Source organism: Psittacula echo (genome assembly GCF_963264785.1).
Source record: "Psittacula echo genome assembly, chromosome: 2".
Classification (NCBI taxonomy): domain Eukaryota; kingdom Metazoa; phylum Chordata; class Aves; order Psittaciformes; family Psittacidae; genus Psittacula; species Psittacula echo.
The window spans coordinates 61699213-61720837 of NC_137737.1; the positions used below are offsets into that span (position 1 = coordinate 61699213).

A 21625-nucleotide genomic window follows, 5' to 3' on the forward strand; every position below is an offset into this window, starting at 1 on the left:
TTCTACCAAAATGTTCCAAATGAAGTCATGCACTTCACTCATAAGAGAGACGCATCAACGGACTTTATTGATATAAACCAGTGAGTTAACAAAGTTAAATGGTGAGTGTGGTTTCACAAGATTCAGTGGCAAGGTATGCTTGATTATTTACTGCATAGAGGACAGAGTCACACAAAACTGTCAGGGAGGCCCTTGCATTGGGTCATGAGGGTCAGAAAAGACTCCTTTGCTTTCTAAACTTCTCAGAGAGGAGCCTAGGTGCAGCTACATCCAGACTTACTCTCAGGTTTATATCTGAAGGGTATATATGTGCAATCAACCCTTTGTATCACTTAGCTATGATTTCAAAGTTTAGCGTGCTGTTAATCACTTACCTAGAATCTGTTGAGCCAAGGAACCTCTCAGCCTTGAGGAGTAACCTTGAGATGTGTCCCTACTCCAGGGGAGATCCTGGCGTGAAGCCCACTGCCGTGCACGATTGCTCCACAGGCCCTGGGCTGTCCACTATATATAAAGTATGATGATTGACTTATAGCCATATCTGCATACCAGCAAGACCTCTGGTCACCATTCCAGGCAATCCTTGGCTACCATGTTGCCATCCATCCCCAAAGTCCAGAGTAAGCTGGATGCAGCCATCACAAGCTGCACTGTTTATGGCTTGGGAGGAAGCACACCAGGACACAAATGGAGATTTTTGGTTTTTGTAAAGGGGAATTTTGCCAGTCCATGTAGAAAAATAAATGCACCTGTTCATTTTCTCCTCACTCGGAACCAAAGGATTACTGTCTGGCAGTGAAGCAGTACTGCTTCTATGGTAGGTCTGATTTTGCACCAAGGAAGTGGTCCTTCTGAGCTCCCTCTCAGTTACTAAGTACATTGAAAATTAGTTTGATGTCAAGCCTCACAAGACCAAGCATTCTCATCTGGCTGCACTCAGACCTGCAGAAGTTTTCCTGAATGAGGCAAAACTCTGTTCAATCACCTGTTCCAGCTCAAACCTTAGATAAATTTTCTCCGGGGGACTCTCCTATTAGAGTTTTGCTGGGTCTGTTACGATTGGATATTCTGTGTGCTTGGTTATATATTCTGCTGAAATCAGTGAACACTTTAGGATGTCATCGATGCCAAAGAAATTGGCCCCTGGCTGCTTAGAGTATTCTGAGACCTGAAAGGTCCCTCCCTGATGCTGACACAAGCTTTTGTGCAGTTGCTGAGCTGGAGGAGTTCAAGCCAACCTGTCATTCCTCCCCCACCAAGTGTCTGTCATCACTAGTCAGTTTATCTTACATCAGTGGATTAACTCTTAAACAACTAGGACATTTTTCACTGACTAATACTGAACTACATTCACACAGTAACATGCCGTGCTGTAGTTTAGCGTTTTTACCCTTACAGTTTCAAGTCAGGGTGAACAACCTAATTTAAAGCAGTTGTCTATTTCCAGCTGAGTACTTTAGAATCTTAATATTGTATGAAAATTTTTATCACATAGACTTAGAAGTATCCTGGAATTATTCTGGAAGCTAACCCGGAGAACTGGTGTCAGCCTGGGCAGTTTCTTCTAATTAGGTAACCATTACTTTAAAATCTCTATTTTCTCAAGATGATTTCTCAGTGTTTTCTCAAAACATTTATATTTACAGGAACAAAAGTTGGCTTCCTAATCTGCAGTACACTTATTTTCAGCCTGAGGCTTGTTTAGACCTGTGTGTTTAAAGAAAAATAATGTGGCGAGGGCTCCCAAGAAATTTTGGATAAGAAGTTGACATAACTATGTGATTATAACAATGCACAAGTGATATCTGGAATACAAGCCATTAAATAATAAAATGTTTTAAATGATGCTGTTTATACATACTTTGGTTGTTATACTCTCTCTAAATGAGCCAGATGCTCTGAAATCAAGAACTTCAGGCTCCTCAGCCAAAAATCAGAATTAAAGACTTCCACTGTGTATTTTTAACAAACTTCCAGGTCTGTGGAACAAAGTGGAGCTACTGCTTCCCTGTAGGAAAGATGAATCCTAACGTTATCAATGGCCACCTCACTGATGTAGGAGAGTGTTTTGGATATTTGTGTGATAGTACCCCAAAAGTGGTCTTTGAAAAATACACTCTGCAGTAACGTGCGGGTTCTTCTGCTGCATGTACACCATAGAAACTTGCCTGGTGGCAGAAATGGTTGTAGCTGAGTGAGATGCTGCTATGCAGGGAGTATAAGACTTTGTAAGCCCGAAACAAATATTTATTTCCATTTTTAATTCAGCTCCTTTCCATTTAAGGCTCAAAACAAACATCTGCAGTTGCTGATATGCCACACAAAAGAATACATCATTCAGTTGCAGGAAACCCCATCTCATTTCTCACCTGTTGCATAAGCAGCAGGAGCATATACGCATATATCAAAGTGTTATGGGGAGTCCAAAGAACAAGATTTGAAGTCTGTTGTGCAGCCACTTGTAAGGTTGAATGGATGAACTATCCTTTTTAGTGTCACTGAAGCTTGCCACCAAATCAAGCAGCCCTTTGAGGATGCAGCATCCATGCTGTCAACTTCTTTGTTGCATTGGCAATGCGGCACTTGAACTCTTAGAATCAAACTTAGAATCAAAAACTTAGAATCAAGCAGATCCTAAAGGAGGGCCACAGAGATGCTCCTAGGGCTGGAGCACCTCTCCTATGGAAGGGGCTGAGAGAGTTAGGAGAAGCCTGGAGAAGACTCCAGGGAGACCTCAGAGCAACTTCCAGTGCCTAAAGGGGCCAACAAGAAAGCTGGAAAGGGGCTTTTGACAAGGACAGGTAGGGACAGGACAAGGGGAATGGCTTTAAACTGACAGAGGGGAGATTGAGATGAGATCTGAGGAAAAAGTTCTTCCCTTTTGTGAGGGTGGTGAGGCCCTGGCACAGGTTGCCCAGAGAAGCTGTGGCTGCCCCATCCCTGGCAGTGTTCAAGGCCAGATTGGACAGGGCTTGGAACAACCTGGTCTAGTGGAAGGTGTCCCTACCCATGGCAGGGGATTGGAACTGGATGAGCTTTAAGGTTCCTCCCAACACAAACCACTCTGATTCTCTGCTAGCCCAGTGCCAACAGCAGTAAAGACTTGCTGATCAGTTTGGGTGGAAAATGCAAGTTTTCCCTCCCCCTGCTGCCTTTTGTCTATGCCACTGTAGGGAAATAACCCCTCTCTGGTCAGGAAGATGTGTCAATTGCAGTTATGTTGGGATACAGTTAAGGAGCGGCTGCAATTTTGAGAGCCACTGAGACGTGATCCCCATGCAGCGCGACAGTTTCCTAACTTTCAAGCAAAAGGAACAAGTCAGAGACAGGGGAGCAAGGTCTGGGACAGCGCTTAAGAACAGGGTGCGGAAGAAAGGCTCCCCAGGTACGCCCTCCGCCCTCTCGGGGCAACCGGCCCACGTGTCCGGTGCGTGTCCGCGGCAGACGCACCGGTGACGGCTGCGGAGCAGTCATGCCCCGGGTAGCGGCGGCGGCGGGGCCGACACCCTCCCCGGTTGCCAGGGCTCCGCCAGCCCCGCAGCCCGCGCTCGCTGCCACCGGCCGGGCCAGGCCGCGCGCGCGCGCCGAATCGATGGGGCGGCTCCGTCGCTCATTGGCGGATAGCGTGGCTGGTCATTGTGGCGTCACAGACCGCCGAAGCCTGCTGCTGCCGCCGGCCGGTCGCTCCTAGTTGAGGAGCAGTGGTGGGCGGAGGAGGCATGGCGGCGGCCGGAGCAGGTGGGGAGGCGTGTGTCTGTGTGTGTCTGTGTGTGTCTGTGTGTGTCTGTGTGTGTCTGTGTGTGTCTGTGTGTGTCTGTGTGTGTCTGTGTGTGTCTGTGTGTGTCTGTGTGTGTCTGTGTGTTCGTGTGACTCCGCTTGAGCTGGCCGCGGCGGGGAGACCCCGGCGGGCTGGGGAGCGGGCGGGTGAGGGAGGCCCCCTCAGAGAAACGGCCGGCAGCCGGTTAGGGGAGGGCGTGTGTGCGCGCGCGTCGGCGGACGGGGCGTGTGTCCGTGCCCACCTCAACCCGGCGCTCCCTGCTGTTGGCGGAGGTCGCCTCAGCGGCTGCTGCGCCCGAGCCGTGGTAGAGCCGGGGTTCCCCTGTGGTGAGCTCGGGTGAGGGCGGAAGCGTCGCGGCAGGTTGGGCGACGAAGAAGGGGTGTCCCCGGCCCGCCCGTGGGAGGCCGGTGGTCGGGGTGCGGTAGTGCTGTGCTGTTGACGGGGTGCGGCTGGAGCAGCCCCGCGGTCGAGCCAGGCTCACGCCCCGTGCCTTTCCCCAGGTGCTGGCCCTGCGAGAGAGGGCTCACAGATGGTGCCGCATCCCGCCCGGGAGCCCGCCCGTGGCTAAAGCCGACCTCCGCCGGAGAACTGCTGCGGGAGGCGAACCTTCAGCGTGACACCCCCCGGGGCAGCCTCCCCGCTTCCTCCCGCTATGGAGGCGGGTAGCTTGGAGTGGCTGCTGGTCCCAATGCAGCAGCTGGTGTCGTGGAGTGCTGCAGGGGCCATGGTGTTCGGCGGCGTGGTGCCCTACATTCCCCAGTACAGAGACATCCGCCGGACACAAAACGCTGAGGGCTTCTCCACCTACGTCTGCCTAGTGCTACTGGTCGCAAACATTTTGCGGATACTTTTTTGGTAAGTTGATTTTGTGTGTGTTTGTCTGTTGGTCCTAAAGGTTCTTGCTTGCTAGTTGCAAAGCTTTGAATTGCAGTGTTTGGGGAAATAATGTGGTTTACGTGCTTTGACCCTGCTCTTGAAGATCAAAATACTGTCCATATATAAGTGGATGAAGCTGTGTTGGATAAAATAACCTGGTCTTAAGAGTGCTATCTGTTACCCTTGCCAGATCTGATTATTAGTGCTTTGACTGCAAGATGTAACTTTTTAGTTTGTTGATAAAGAAGGTTATTCTTAGTAATTTTTTTTTTCTTGCTGCCTGTATTTAATATTTTCTTTGCCTCTCCTGCTCTGTTCTCAGAATGAGGACCGTGGTCCTGCACATTTGTTGTAGCATCTACTTGGTATTAACGTCACTGTGATATTTGCCATATGTTCTTGCATTTTCCCGGGATGCCACCTGGCTTCAGAGGGGGTTCATTTCTAAATCTCCTTGCATAACTACAAAAGGAAATATTCATTCTTTGATAAGCAGGCAAAAAGTGGGCTGTCTTTCACAGCAAATCCTTTTGGTTTCTAACACCACTTTCAATATTTAAAAGCAGGTTAGCTTCCATGTTTAGGTCTTGTGCTGCTGGACAAAGAAAATGTTATTAAGGCATGACTTCCATGTATTAATTTTATTTACTTATATTCCTCATTACTTCTCATAATATAGATGATACAACGCTGGGAATGTACTTGAAAAAAAAAGAGATAAAATGGTCTGGGAAATTACTGCAACTGAGAACAGTTACTCTAAGACTATTTTGACTACAAAATACTGCGTTGTAGTCCACTGAGAACTGATAGGTAACAGGCTATGTCCTTTTGTTGGTGTCCAGTTTCTTTTTAAAGCTTTTCTGATTCTTTAAGTATAAGTTGCTTCCTGGATTCTTCTGCAGCAAAATGTAACATGTAAGTGCTGTGCTGGAGGGGAGAGAACGGGGGATCTCCACAGCTGGCCGTCAAACTGAGGAGGCATCGCTAGGTCAGAGCTCCTTGTTGTATTGAACTTAGGTCTTCCTGGGGAGAAGTGTATGGAGCAGCTGTTGGAGAAAGCAGAGAGCAGAAGGGAAGTAGAGGAACTGGCTTGGGGAGGAGAAGCAAAAAGCCTGAGTTGACAGTTTGAGAAACAGATATTGTCTATTTTTTGTTTCACTGGAGGTAGTTGAAATATACAAATGATCTGTATCTGAACGGAGCTACTGGCAGTTTCTAGGTAACCCAGGCAACTACATCTTTGAAATGAGGATTGGACCGTGGAAGAACCGAAAGGTCTTTAATCTGAATTAACTTTAAGTGTATGTAATTAAGAGATGAGCAAAAGAATAAATACTATGAGTAATGAAAAGTTAAAATTTATGTTAATGTTAAAAGATTTGTCAATTTTTTGCAATAGAATTGAGTTATATTGATAAGATTATGTGGGGGTTTTTTTTTTGTGTTTACTGTGAGTATTTAAGCCACATAATAGTATCACTCTCCGAGGCATACTCTCTGTAGGGTCTGGTCATCTTGGAGCTCGGTGATGGCATAGAATGGGTTGATGCAGCATGTGCATAGGTGTGTCTTTACAGGAGTAGTGTGGAAGGCATGCTGCTGGCTTGTGATACAGCCACTTCAGTGGGGAAATGTTGCAGGTATGGGCCTGCAGAACTTTTATTTCTTTACTTACAATGAATTGCCTCTTTCTAGTTCTATTGAACTAAAAGATCTAAGACTTGTATAATGATAATTCAGTGTTCCCTGAGAGAGAATAGTTTGTTTCTCTACTTAAAAAGATTAGGCATCCCTATAAAAATACCAGTAAGTCATGAAAACAGCAGCTGAGGGTGGATGTTATCTTTGGGTGTATGGATGATTAAAGGAAAATAGCAGAGCAAGAGCCTCCGATTTCTGTGAACATGATTAGAATGCATTCATGAGCATATTGGCAGTTCAATTTTTGTGTTAGCTGTTTAATGTCACCTATGGCTGATGACATCTGGGACACAGCACTTTAGATAATTCGACAAAAACAGCAGAATGATTTTAATTGTGTATGTAATATTCAGTGGAAGAAATTGGAAGTTTTTATTTTTAATGACTATTTATTACATAATATGATCCATTCTTGTGCTGGAACAGAACAGTCCTACAGGTAATTTTGTTTGTGTACAATTTTTCTGCAGTCTGACTTCCGAAGTACCAGTTGATAACAATACTTCTCCTTTCATTTAGCAAACCAGTCCAGACCTTAATCAAAGTCTGTTATCTGAAAACTTTACTGACATATAGCTGCTGTTTTCAATTGGTTTATTTGTTTCTCTTCATTATCCCTGGTTATTAAGTGTATGAATTATGCCAGATTCATCCCCCCTTACTTCCCTCCATCCCGATCCAAAAATAAGTAGTTAAAGTGGTAGGCTTTAGAAACTTTCACTTTCTAATAGTGTTCTTTTTCAGGCCTTAATTATTTCTTAGGATGGCTTATAGTTTGGTGCTTTTTTTTTTTTTTTTTTGGTAATGGTTTGGTTGTTTTTTGTTTTTTTTTTTTGTGGGTTTTTTTTTTTTTTTACTTCAAAGACATTTTCTGTAATTTGTTTCTGTTCTTACTTTCAGATTTTCCATGAATCTTGTAAATTCTTGTGGAATGTTAGTATTTCAGATGCATAGGCAACAGGAATGGACAGTTTCTGCGTTTTATGCCATGGTTTTAATTTTTGAGTAGCGCTGGTCTTGCTGGATCTCTGTCACTCCTAACAGACACAGGCCTAGCTTTCCCAAATGGCTCTATTGTACTTTGTTCACCTCAGTTGTGGGGGCAATTCCCTCATTTCCTGTTTGTGAATTGTCAGACTCCATATGTTACTACAACGGTACTTAGTTATCTCAGAGAGGGGTTTATTTATTTATTTATTTTAATGTTGTGTTTTGCACTGGGTGAAGTTTGACCTTTAGTCTCCCCTCCAAATAGAGTATTTGCTATCTAATCTTCTTGGCACATTTTATGTGTCAGTAATGTTGCAGCTGGTGTATTGCACTGTGACAGTAACCAAATGGACAAAGTAGTACAGAGATCAAGGACGACTGTCCTGTTTCATTAACTGTTTTCACAATTTTTCTGCTTCCAGTTAAATTGTCTGCAATGGTAAGCCATCTTTTAAAGTCAAGAGGACTCAGTGTGCTGCCTCTGCTCCTTGTCTTCAATCTAATGCCTTAGTTTCAGGGTGTGCTCAAAGAACTTCTGTTTACTGGTAATGACAGTAACACGTTATCCATTAAGTAATTTTTCCATGCTTCTGTGTTACACAATGTCTCAGAGTATCATCTTTAAAGAGAGATTTCTGCTTTCACTAATCTGTGTTTGGCCTTGCTCTGTTCCAACAATGAGTTATATGCCAGAATTTTGTGAAAAAGTAATGGGAGAGCACTGGTCTGCAAGAATAAAAACTGCATATGGGTAGCAATGGACATGATTCCACTTTGTTTATGCATACAAGACTTTTGTTTAGAAAAACAGAAAGTAGAAGCTTGACTGTGCAAACTTGTAGCTCAGTATGTTGACTGTGTGTGAAGTCTTTGGTCCTTTTAAAGAGGAGTCTGGAAAAAATCGAATTTGAAAAGTAGACTCTGTGTTCACAGCATCACACAATGAGGTTTCCACTTAACAGTGTGAAAAGTAGGTTTTGTGCTGTGACTAGACTTGATATCACATTAGCTTCATTTTTTAGTAATAATTTATTGTTATATTTTTATATAACACTTCAAAGCAGCATTTATTTTGGGGTACCAGTGTAGCTGCTTGTCATGATTTATGGTTGGTATTAGCTGATTCTTTGTTCTAGTCCTGCCCCTGTCAGTACTGCTTCTCCTGTCTGTCTTCTCCAGACCCCATAGGTCATTGTTTCTTGCTCTCCGCTCATTTCAGTTTCTGGGTTGTGAGCCTAGAGAAAGTCTGCACTGTGGGTAAAGCAAAAGAGGCAGTGCAAAGCTCAACACTTCGTAGTTCTGATACATATGAAGATGTATGGCATGCTCTGGAAAATCTGGTATCAATTTTTTCCCTTCTGCATTTTTAATAGAACACTTCATTATGATTTTTGTTAGGCAATGTCTTACTGTACTTGCTGGAGTCGGCTCTGATTTCTTGTTTAAGACTAGTTACTAAAATATTCAAGGGGTACTTGGATACAGTCTTAATGATGCTTGAGCTTTTGAAGTGGTTAATCATCTTGGATAAGCTGTCCTAGGCTGTTTTGAAGTTGTGGGCTGGTTTCAAAGCATACTGTGGCATTTGAACTCAGTTGAGACCAAGACAGACATACCTTCTTGGTTCATGTGGCCTGCAGTCTGCCAGCTGACTAGCTTTGCATTGTCATGGTTGAGAACAGGAACAAGAAGGCGAGTGAGAGTTGTGTAATCAGTTGGGGGTGGAGGATGCAGAAAAACTTACTTGTGAGTTCTCCTTCTCTTCTCCCTTATATTTTTAATACAGAGCTTATGATGAGATAAATAGTGGTTTCTTTTAATATTAAAATCAGAATAGCTAAAGGAAAGGGAACTACAGATTTCTTAGAAGTCAGCCGTAGGCATTTTCACTTGTAACTTGAGTAAATTCAACCAAAAGTACTTAAAACCTCTGGGAACTGAAAAGAGTCTTTTTTTTTTTTTTCAGTTTTGCAGTCCATAAAATGTTTTATGTGGTAGTATAATACGGTTTGTATGTTTTCCAGGAAGACAATATTCTTTCCAAAGGTTTTGAGATGCAATTCTGCGGGCCTAAACCTCATACAGCAATGTCATAGAAATCCAAATAACAGAAAATAAAACTGTGCAATTTTGGAGTTGTTCTCATAAAACAGTTGGCTTAAGACAAACTGGAAACAAGTTATGACAGTCAGGGAAAAGATGCAAACTAAGGAGTGTATTATTTTTGAACAAAGGTAACCCTCTACCCATTACACATCAGTTCACCTGAAATGAAATGGGTTCTGAAAACTAAATGTCAGTAGAACTAGGAGCTCTTGGTGCCAGAGGCAGTGGAATAAGCTTCCTGTTCTGAGTAGAAGTTTGAGACAAGTATGCAGCTGGAGTTAATTTATAGGAAAATGATGGACTTGCTGTTGTCTGGGGTAGATACCTATGTATTTATTTTTCTGTAAAACCTGCAGTCCTACCTGTGGACCAGGTCCCTGCTGTCAGGTATTTCTTTGGCTTCAGAAAGTGGGCCAGTGATGTCTGTTTTTAGGACTTCCTGTGGGAAGGAGAAACTTTTGCGTTTAAGACTCCTGTCACTAAAATAAATCTTGCCAGCTTTCACCATGTGGGGAAGGTGGGATGATGCTATAAACCACGCTGACAGAATGACTACAACTTTGAAAGATTGCATTACATATGGCCTGCTGATGGAATCTTGCTCAGATATTGAGAGCAAAAGTGTTATGCAGTTCCTCCTCTTTTTTATAAATGCCAGTGAACAAGGATAAAATGCACTGCTCTTTTGTACAAGTGGTAAAGGTAAAGTAGGATTTTGTATGCTAAAGTGAGAAGCTTGCTATGGATGCTCCACAAAGTCCTGGCAGTTTGTGTCAAGTAGAAACTCGTATCATGAGATCCTGTTGTAAAACTAGTTTGTTCCTTGTTCTTCTTGCTGATTAAGTTCTGTAATTTTGTGGGCTGTCTTTCAAGACCTTGGGCTATTATGTCATGGCCCTGGTGGTGTGTGCAGTATTCTGCCTGTGTTCTGTGTTGCCTTAGAATCTGTAACTTCCCAAAGAGCTGGAAAAGTTGACCTAGGTCAGTGAGGCCTATAGTAACTCCAGATGTTTCCACTTTTGAAGCGAGTAGAATGGTCTCTCTGACATCCAGGAGTGTAGGTCAAGCAGATGGTGACCAAGTTGCACCAACAGCAGTCAATTTCTTTCCAGAGGTGTCTCAGGTGAGCAATCCTTTTATGTTCAGTCTAGATGAGGCTTCTTCTGCACAATTGGCATTTGCTGTTTTGAGCAGGCCCAGGACTGGAATAGCAGGATTACTGCAATGAGATTGAATCATACTGATGAAATGATGTAGTTTCCTCAATGACGAGTTAATCTCTGCTCTGACTTGATTACTTCTGTTTATCACCCTGAATGTGCATTAGTCATTTTAGGGCTGCTGAAATACGAATAAAATATAAATCCCCCCCCTTTATTTGCACATTTGAGTTCTTTTGTTTTTACAGTATTAAATAAACAGTGAAAAAACCTCTTTGTCTCTTTGTAGTCTGACATATGAAGTCTGAGTTCACTGAATACTCCGTATGTCACTGTTCATTTTAAGTGAACTTCTTTATCGTAGTTGTGGGTGAAAATGTGGAATAATGATGGTGAGCCCCCATTCCAGGACTTCAGAGTTCTTTTCTGCAAGCCTGTTCTAATATCCTAAGGCTCTTCCATCTTTTATAATGTACTTTAATGTTCCTGCCCTCCCGGCTCCTGCTTAGGCAAAGATAGGAGAAACGTCTGCAAGGCAGAAGCTAAACAGAACGTGGAACAGCATGCTCTTCCTGCAGGGCTTGCATCTTAGAGTGCTCCTTGCTCAAGATGGCTTGAGGAGTCTTAAACTGGATTAGTGTTGCTTTGGCAGGCCCTAATATCAATGCAAAGTAAAGTAAGCAGCTTGGAGTGGTGTTTGTTGCCGTGATCCTGAGCAAAATGAGTGTACTGGCTTTACTTTTAAAGCTTCAAGAATGCGAATGTAGTTCTTGATGCTGGTGTTCTTCTCAGTTTTGTTGCACAGGTCATGTCCTGTTTGCTCTCTGCCTGTTGGTCTATATGGCAGCTGTTTGATTTCCTGTAGACGTGACCTAGCTTAGAGGGTCTTGTTGCCTGCAAGACTCAGTTCTGGGGAGGTGTATTTCATGTGAGTATGTTTTGTTGTGTAACCTTTATTGTCTTTGGCTGGAGGGTTGTAAAAATATCTAGGTGTTGTGCATTGTTTGAAGTCCCCATAAGAATTTTTAAATTAACAGTTAGCTCTCTTATGTGTTGTGAATTTTGTTTTACTGGTTTCTTTTTTCCTTTTCAGTTTTTAAGATAATCTGCAGCAATACTTCCAGTCTCATTTCCAGTAAAGCTGTGGTGATGGCAAATTGTTATGACCAGACAGCAGGTGGCCATACTTATGTGTGTTTGTAGTGGGTGGCTGTTAATACTGCAAGCAATACTTTTGTGAGGCACCCACTACTGAATGGCAAATAATCTCATCAGCAGGGAGAAACTAACCTTGCAGTGACCTGTGGCTGGATTTACCATCATAATAGCTTCTAGCTTACTGTGCTGTTAGCTCAGCACATCTTAAATACATGACTATCTTTTTACATGCAAATGCATTTGTAATTGGAGATGTTTTTTCTAAACCTGACATAAACAGTTTTAAGTGCTCTATAGTTCTGGGTAAGTCTTTCCCACATTTGTTTTCCTTATTCCCTGAATAAGAGACAAATACAGAAGTGAATTCCAGTAGTTCAGGGCAAGCTGGCCACAGTCAGCAACACAGGCTGAATGAGCTTTGGGATCATGGGCATAGGCTAGTCTAGGCCAAATTTTCGTTCTTCTACCCTGCATTTTCCTAGTAGTGTGAAAGCCTTATCCAGAGCCTGCTCTGCCTCTGATTACATGCATCAGTCATGTTCTTTATTCCCTTCTTCATATAGCATCTTCCAGTTTTTTTAGTAGGTGTCATGTGGCCCACCACAAATACATTGATGGTAGAAAGGAGGGACTACGGTACATGGAACTGCTATTCTTCCTGTAGCTTCTGGTTGTGCCTTTGGCAGTGGTGTGGAGGCTGACGGTGTTGTCATACTTTTCCTTAGCTGTATGCTATTGGGCAGGAAATACTTGACTGTTTTCATTGGTGTGGGCTGCTTGGATGTTTTGCACAGGGGGATTTCCAAGGAAGCTGGTCAGGGGCTTTCCAGTCTCTCTCCTGTTTCCTTAGTAGTTGACTCATAACAAGAAATCTCTCTGGTGAAATGGCTGTAGTGAAAATGCAGTATTGTGTGAGAGTGCGATGGTGAACCTAATTGTTTTTTACTGATGTGTAGCTCTGCCATGAAAGTAGCCCAAGCTTAAGAAATTATATTTTGCCAGGGTGCTATAAACCAGGAACTGTCAAGAGGAGGGCAGTGGTTGCCATGCCTGTGAAGCAGCATGATGTACTTGAGAATGGCCTTGATAACTGTGCTGTGAGGAAGTTTAGAAAGCCTGTGCCTCACGATGTAGGCTGAAGGAGTTGGGGAGCATAACAGTGAGTTTTCAGCAAATTCCTTCCTCAACATCTCTGTCTTCAAGGTGTAAAATCTGGCAGAACTGAGCACAGAGAAGTGGCTCACCATGATATGCATGCAGCCTTCCTATTGCAAATCTAGTATACTTTGAGGACTGCACATGAAATACTTCCATCCTTTACCTTTAATGCACATACTGAATGTGTCTGGTGCAGATTGCTGAGCTTTCAAGTAATGCAGAAAGAGGAGCTCAGAGCATCACTGGTCTTCACTGAAGAGTCTTATTTTCTTGTGACAGAACCTTGTGCAATCACATGAGAGTAAGCTCTTCAATCAAGATTGGCCACAATCCAAGTTCACCTTCCTGTTTTATGTGCAGGAATGGCTCAGTAATTCCCACCTTCTCACATTATAAGCATCCTCTGTGGGCAAACAGAAATTACATTGGGGGAGGGCAGGAGGGAACAAATTATGTATGTTCAGTTCCCACATATTTTAGGCTTCCCCCAACTGTGGTCCAAATTAGACACAAGTTTATGAACTGATTGGTGAGTTCTGCAGACCTGGTCTTTCCACTCTGTAGGAAGATGTTATATTAAACCTAGCAAGCTAATAGCTGTGAGTATTTATTTCTTTATAAGTCAAGTGCTATTGTTTTTATGACTTCATCTTAAAATGAAAAATTAAGAAAGGTAAGTTTTGTATAGAAGTCCTTGCGAAATATACAGAGTGTGTATATGGGGAGGACATGTAACTGGTATTAATGCCACATAACTCTGGTCTCTGTACTGCCTTGACCACTCAATGAATCTGATTCTCTTTTCAAAATTTTTTTTTGAAAGGTTTGCTGCTGGCTGTGGAAATAAAGACTTAAGCTTCTGGTTTCAGAATTTCTGGGATCAGTCCACAGAGATGTTGTAATAAAGTTCTCAGATAGTCCTGTCAAGAGGAGTATGACCCTGAGCTACTTACTGTATATGCATTTAGATTTGGTTGTTAACTTCTTCTTCCTCAACCTTTCATACCTGTTACTGTTAGGATTTCCTTTTTCAGGTGCTTGGGGTCAAAGAACTAAAGTAACTGAATACAACACTTGTCATCTTTGAGATGTTTTGTATATTTTCTTTTTCTTCTTATTTTTTTCAGGTTTGGAAGGCATTTTGAATCCCCTCTGTTGTGGCAAAGCATTATTATGATCATTACTATGTTACTGATGCTGAAACTGTGCACTGAAGTACGTGTGTCCAATGAGCTAAACATAAAACGCCGCTCTTTTGCAGGTTAGTGATGGGAACTGTCTTTTTGCAGGATAAATGCTTTTGAAAGCATGGTGCACTGTTACTTCGGGTAAAAGTTCTCTCTGAATTGCAGTCCAGTCTCCTCTCTTGATAATTTGGTGTAGCACTCCCTGAACTTCTTATTTGAAATGCTTTTTGAGGGATAAATATGTAAAGCTGTAATTTTATTTCAGATGGGTCTTGGTTCAGTCTAGAAATCGGAGTTCTCGTTAATATTTCACACTATGTCCTGAATATAGAGCTAGCTGTTATGCCATTGTGGTAGCCTGGATGCTTTGTTTGTTTGTTTGTTTTGTTTTTTATTTGGTTTTTTTTTTTTTTTTTTTTTTTTTTTTTTTTTTTTTTTTTTTTTAAGATCTTGGCCAGAATAGGAAGTTATTTTCTTCACCTGTACTTTGTACCAAGTTCTTGGCTATGATCATACACTATTACCTGAAATTTTATTTTGCATGCAAATACTTGCTTTTGTACATAATTTAATTTTTACTTATGGAGTTATTTGCTTCCAAAATAGGAGGTGCTGTCATATCATGGTTGCCAAACTATGTCTTTTTGTATCCTGTTTCTTTGGGCTTTAGTGTGGGATTAGTTTGGGGATTTACGGGAATTTTCATGTGTTTTTTAAATTTTGGTTATTTGTTAATTTTTAGCCATTGATAATTTCAGTTGGGACCAGAGTAGAATTCCTTATTTGATGTTCAAGCTTTGTGGAAAGTCCCTGCTTTTTTATTTTTTCCCAGATAAAAAAATGCAAGAGGAGTAGTTTTTGTGTTTCTCCTCGTTGACTTTGACTTAACATTTTATGTTACAGCTTATTAACAACAAGAAGAGAATTAATACTGTCAGCTTTTTGTCAGTTGTTTTGCCAATAGGGATGTATAATTTATTGTCTCCATCTGTTCTCTTCCCTCACTCCCTAATAATTGAGGATCTAATCCAGTTCTAGATATCCACAGCCATCATTAGAAGGCAGTAGCTACTGGCTCTGCAGTAAGGTAATTTATGTAATAGCTAGGGAAGCAACTTTCATTCCTGCTCATTGTGGAGTGTAGTGTGAAACTATTCAGGTAAGTGAATTCATGTGGAATGGGAGCTGCACTCCAGCTCCCAGACACAAGCTGTGGTGTTCACAATGGGTCTTAGTCTGACAGGATGAATGACTTCCAGCTAGATTTAGCAGTAGTTAAAATCCAGAAGGATTTGGGAGGAGCATGTATGCTTTCTTCCTCCTTTCCTCTCTATGCTAGCATTTTCTGAAGTGGCAGAAAGGTTTCTCTGTTTGCCTTTTCTGAGGGGATATAATCCTCGTGCACATTTACAAACACAGTCTTGCAGGCTCATTTGGTAACCTTTGGACAAAAAGGGAGGCTATTCAGTTTAGTATGTAGCCCTATTTAAATAACTCTCCCTGAAAGACATACAGTCTCCTTAAAGAATGATCAGTCTTTCCCTTATCAGGTAATGGAAACTTCTCAAGGTTGCATTAAGTCATTTGACCCCTTTCTTTTTCCTGAAACTCAGTTTATTATGTTTAATTAGCTAGAGAGACTGATTTTACTTACTTAGGGACCTTTATTATTTGTTTTTATTGAAATGCTTGCCTCCTCCCACAAACTTTGAGAACAACTAAAGTCGTCTTCTTACTTGCGATCGATTATTCTTTTTTCTTTTTTTTTTTTTTTAGTAAGGCCAGTATAGCACAATCGTTCAGAATAAGTATATAAATGCATACAAAGCTGTTTTCAAGGCAAACAGAAAGATAGGTTTGTATTTTAAGCACAATATGAGTAGGCGTGAGATCCATGTTTCTAATCCTATACCTAATCTTATCTCTTGATTTTTATGGTGATCTAGGCAAGCTGATATATCTGTGTACTTAACTTTCTTTCCTCATAGCTTGCTGGGGTATTTAGAAGTTAGGTTTGAAGTCAGTGTTTTTGATTAACCTTGCAGAATTCTGAGGGGAAGGTGCACCATTTCTGTATGTAATATAATTTATTGTTTCTCACATGGCTAGTCTTCAGTTTTAACATTTTTCTTCTTTAATTTCTATCCTACCTCTGAATGTTTCTTCAAAATAATCCAAAATATTTAGAAAGTGAACAGAATATTTCAGTGGAAGGGGGCTTGCTGGTTTCTTGCATTACTATTAAATGTGGTGTTTCCCCTCCACTCCATCAGTATATGTCTACCAGTGTGTTTTAAATTATGTGGGAGTTGCCTTTTTTCTTCTGTTTTTATTATTCTCACAGCTAAGGTCCCTTACGTAATAACTAGTTCAAAAGGAATCTACTTAAAACTTCTTGAAGCATTAAGGAGCAGTCTTTCCTAATCATGACAAGCTAGTTCTGTATTCTCTGGCCTGTTTTGTGCTGTTAGTAGATTAAAATACATATCAATAGCAATTCAGAACATAGACATAAAGCCATTCAGTCAAAATGTTTGTACTTTCTTTTATAGCGTAACTACCGTAGCATGAAAAATACAGTGTCCTGAGAATCTTACCCAGTAATTTTTGATTATTTCTTATGAGCTCTACATAGAGAACTTGTTAGGAAAACTCACATAATCTTTTATTTTTTTCTCTCAGTGACTCTCAATTATGAGATTCTCTCTACTCCTTCCCCCCTCCTTTTTTTTAGTCTGGCAAAGTGAAAGTAAGTTGAAAGTGGCAGAGCCCGTCTTGTGCTACTCTGACTTTTTGTTCTGGATACATAAACTTTATTATGTGCTGATTGAAGACACAGTAAGTCCTCTTTATATATGAAACTGTTTTATTGTTCTTTAAACTTGGACTGTGTAGTTTGCTTTTATCAATTCTGAACTGAGAGGGAGAACACAACACATGACATGACAAAAACCAGCTAAGCCGAGCAAGAAAACAACAGAGTATTCCAATTTTATTTTAAAACCTCCAATAATAGGACAGTTCTCTCTCCAGCATATGAATACTTTGAAAGCTATATGAAGAAGTCTGCAGATTAAATCAGGCATGAAAAAATACTTCATCATCTTTTATCTTTTATTTAATGCTACTTTCATTGTATCTTGACTGCTTTAATGCAAATCTGGTGCCATTGTTGTGAGAACAACAGGTCTCATTATTGATTGCCCACTTTTAAATTGATGTCTGTGCTGTATATATGCTATGTTGTTGGCTCAGTACAGAAAGGTTCAGTGGCAGTTTCTTTTGTTATAGTTGTTTTTGTTCAAAGCATTGTAGTATTTCTGGGGCATGATGGTGCTACCATGCTAGAGAGCTAAATATTGAAAAGCAAAATGTGCATGTCCTATGTCTTGACTCAAGAATCAAGAGGAAGCTGAAACAAGGTGCTCAAAGATACAGACAACTGAAAACATCTGGTCACTCTTGAAAACATTGGCAGGCCAGAGCAGTCATTTCATATTCTTGGAGGGACAGATGCTCTACGAAGGACCCTCTTTTTCTTTCCCCAAATAAGTCTTCCATATCTCTCCAGCAAAGAATCAATTTCAGTTCAGGCCCAAGACATTGTGACAGGTTTCTAGCTCCCTGAATGTGTAAACTATACTGAAAACCAGTGGACAGCATTTGTTAAAAATGGGCTCTTGGGTGTCTCTCATTATATACAGCCCAGGCTTCCTGTGTAGAGCACGGGCTCTTGTGTTTTTACACGAAGACGATTTTCTCTGGTCACTCATCCAGTTTTTCTTCCAACTGCTGGTTGTCTTAATCTGCTTTATAACTTGTGACTTATTGTAGCACTTTGATCCCTTGAAGAGCTCTGTTTTTGATACTGGAAAGCACACTTGCGTAGTATGTGATTTTCAACTGGTGGAGGAAGGCTAGAGTGAAAGGATTTAGCATGCAGATTGGTGTCTTCTCTGTCCTTCATATGATTGGCTTAAGTGCAGGCTTTCTGAAACTATCTTAGAACAGCATTTTACATGGGAGGCAAGACAACTGTATTGGCTTAGCTGATTATACATGTGTATCTACACACTCAGTGTTGCTGAGATAACAGCTTGTTTTCTCTGGTTGTGAAACGTAGATAAAAAGCTAAGCTGTCTGTTTCACTATTTTACGCCTTCATTTTCTCCCACAGGTTGTTGGGTTATGCATTAAGACTGTTTTAGGACTTCCTACTGCTTGACCCTACCTCAACATCATGGGGTGGGAGTTTTATAGAAGGCATGGGAACTAAGATTTCTGGCATGTTTTGTTTTGGCTATAATTTTTTTATAAGCAAAGTATACTAACTGACTAAACTATAACTAAAAGACCCACTGTTGTATTTAATCATGCAAGTCTGTTTGTCTTTCCTTCCTTTTTCTTTTTTCTTTCTTTTTCTTCCTTTTTTCTTTTTTTTTAATTTTTCCCCCTCTACTGTTTTTTATGTAGCTGCAGATAGTAAGGATGAAGAAATCAAAACACCTCCCAAGAGATCCTATCTGGGTATGTACTGGACAAACCCATTCTGCATGAAGTTGTCCCCTTGACTACATATTTCATGCTTTGCTACTTTTTGTAAACATTTTTTGAAATGATTGCATGATCATTTCCATAAAGAATGTTTGCATTACCTTTTCTTGACATACTAAAACCTGGTGCTTTTTTTTTTTTTTTTTTGGTTGTTGTTGTTTTGGTTTTAAATTTTCCATTCTCCACTTTTTAATTTTCTTCATAGAGGTAAAGATGCTTTCAGCTTTGTTTCAGAAACCATTTTTCTGAAGACAGTGGAATTCACCACATTTTGTGTCAATGATACCTTTCTTTTTTCTTCCGTGAGCTAAACAAGCAAAATACTACATGATACAGGGATCTGTCTCTTTGGACTCACATTTCTCCCCTTCCAGATCTGAGTCTGGAGGAAACTATGAAAAATACAGGAGTGTCTTTCAGTGTTGCTCAGAATGCTACTAAAGAAATTTCCCACAATGCTTGATGTTCAGGCATCCTTGTGAAATTTTCTGGCTTATTCCTCTTTCATTAGAGCAGCCTCAACATTGGTACTTGGGAATTAGTAACACTTAAAGTGAAATTTTCCAATCTTCTGTTTCAAAGTTGGAATCTATGCTTTTTAATTTGCCTAAGGAAGAGGAAATATTAGATGCAAACCAGCTTGGCATTATTTTCAACTCTTAGTAGTTTGGAAAGACAGTTTATTCAAGTCACGGTAATTTTGTTTTAAATTAGTTGGGGCTTAGTGTTAGAGAAGTTATATTGACTAGAGACACAAAAGTTCCCAAAGTAAACTTCCGGACAGATTTTAATTGAACTGAGTCAGAATCTCACATTGATACTAAGTTATGCTGTGTTGCAATACTCAAGTTAGTAAGGGGTAAACTGAAAAAATAGAAGGTAAAGAAGAATATTACTGGTGCTAAAGGAGAGTCTTCACTTATGTATTTGTCAACACACACAGTCAATTAAACTGGAGTTAGCTCTGAGAAGACTACTGAAGAGTAATATTAACCTGAGTTCTTTCTTGAAGGCATATGGCCATTCCTGCTAAGGTTAAACTCCCTTTTAATGATTCATCTTCTGGGTCTCCCCTTTCAGATTTATGGGCAAAATACACACTTTGGGAAATTTACCTTTTGGGTCCAATGCCAGAATTTTGCAAAGCACCTTTTCCTTTTGTGTTTTCAAAACATTTTTTCCCCCTGGACTTGGTATCAAGCTATTTTGTTTTTCTGTTTGTCTTTAATTCTAGTTTGTAGTCATTCTCACTGGCTTGCAACACTAACCAATGGAATGTAAACTTTAAGCAGTCCTTGTTCCTTGTACAAATATTCCTGTTGTCTTTTACTAGTATTCATTAATGCTTTATTTATAGTGTGAGACCTAGAAAGAGTTGTCTGTTCTCCTAGTTATGATTGAGTGGGTTATTTAAAAAAGCTTCAAGTACTTAAAATCGAACAGAAATAAGTAACTTACGTGATCTTTTACTAATTTCAGGTATTTTTGTCTTTTTTTTTTTTTTTAAGTAATGTGTTTGGTAGTCGATAGGTTAAAAAGTTGAGGTTTGTAGAAAAAAGCACCTTTTAATCCAACTGTTTCAAGTTTGAAATATTTGGTTAATAAATACTACTTCAAGTTAATTTTGGAATTGCTTGGCAAAATGGGATAAATTGAATTATCACTAAGAAAAGCAAGTCAGTCTTACTGTCTTACTTACTTACTTACTTACTGCACAGGATTTTAAAGACTGGGGTGGGCAAGTCTGTTGAAATGTGGTAATTCTTATGGGTGTAAACAAATAAGAAATGTTTTGAGGTGTTTGGTTATCTTGTACATACAATACAATGTATGTATATCCTGGTTGTGTAAAGAGCAGGATGCATGGTGCTTTATGTCACAGCATAAGTCATACTTCATTTTATAGAGGGCTTCACTGAGCTATGTCGTGCAGTGCAGTGTTTTGTTACAGCTCTGGGGAAGATCACATTGAGATTAGGTAAGGGGAGTATTTGCCATATTTCCACCTGACAGTGCATTCTCATAATGTCTTTTAATGAGTTGTGATTAAACTTTTTTTTTTTTTTTCCCTAGAAGAATAAACTGGCTTTTTCAGTTCACCTGTTTATTTCAGTGGTATAAAATGTTCTTCAATATCTTTTGAGGCTTCAGAAACCATTATATTACCTTTTTTTTTTTTTTTTTTCTGGTTACATAGTAAAAACACTGTATATTGTGTTTGTAATTGAAGATTGACCATCCATGAGCACTTTTGTTGTAGAACTATTAATCTGGAGACGTACTAGTCTGTCTATAAATTTTCAATTTGTTAAATGCATACTGAGGCACTTGTTTGATGCCTCTCTACTAAGAGTAACTGTGCTCCTGCAGTGCTGTCTGGAATTGCTTTTAGGTATGTTTCCTTGTCAGTAATCCAGCAAACCACTTAATGCCACTGCTTTATCCACATGTTATCTGAAAAAGCCTTTATCTGGCACATGACTCTGAAAACTGACTTTCTAGCAGTCAGTGCTGAGGGAAGTTGAGAGTGGGGAGAAGGGGAGAGTTGAGTGGGGGAAGGTTGCTGCAGTTTCACTGAGCTGCAATTTCACTGACACAAGTAAAATAACTTACAGTGTTGTGGGCCCCAGAGTGTAGGGTTTCCTGATTTCATACAGAAATAAAATTATTCCTCTTTTTCTGGGCAAAGGAAGGATTAAAAAGAATTAAGTAGCTCCAGTTCTGAAGGGACAATACTTTATTCCCTTTTTGTAATGTATCTATTTCTACCTAGTGCCTGCTAGCATTTGATGGCTGCTGCAGAGACTGAGCAAAGCTGCAGTTGTCATGTTCCCCCCCTCACCCTTGGTTAGATGTTTTAGAATAAATTTGGATCAATGTCTTAATCTGTTACACTAAAAATACAAGTTTCTTGTATGTATTTTGAGCTATGTGAGTGTTGGAGTTTGTTGGGG

The 21625-nt window shown here is 40.5% G+C and overlaps 1 protein-coding gene across 3 annotated transcripts in view; it reads left to right on the plus strand.

Moving 5' to 3' along the window:
• Positions 1-4430: 4430 nt before the first annotated feature.
• Positions 4431-21625, plus strand: part of SLC66A2 (solute carrier family 66 member 2) — a gene marked incomplete at both ends in the record, with an annotated part of 62954 nt that continues 45759 nt past the window's right edge. For 2 of the 3 annotated variants that reach the window (XM_080609998.1, XM_080609999.1), the window contains 2 exons: positions 4431-4633; positions 14058-14191. In XM_080609998.1, the coding sequence (XP_080466124.1) occupies positions 4431-4633; positions 14058-14191 (337 nt within the window). Of the gene's footprint in view, positions 4634-14057; positions 14192-18590; positions 18645-21625 lie in introns of all 3 variants that reach the window. The other variant, XM_080609997.1, reaches the window with a different exon arrangement.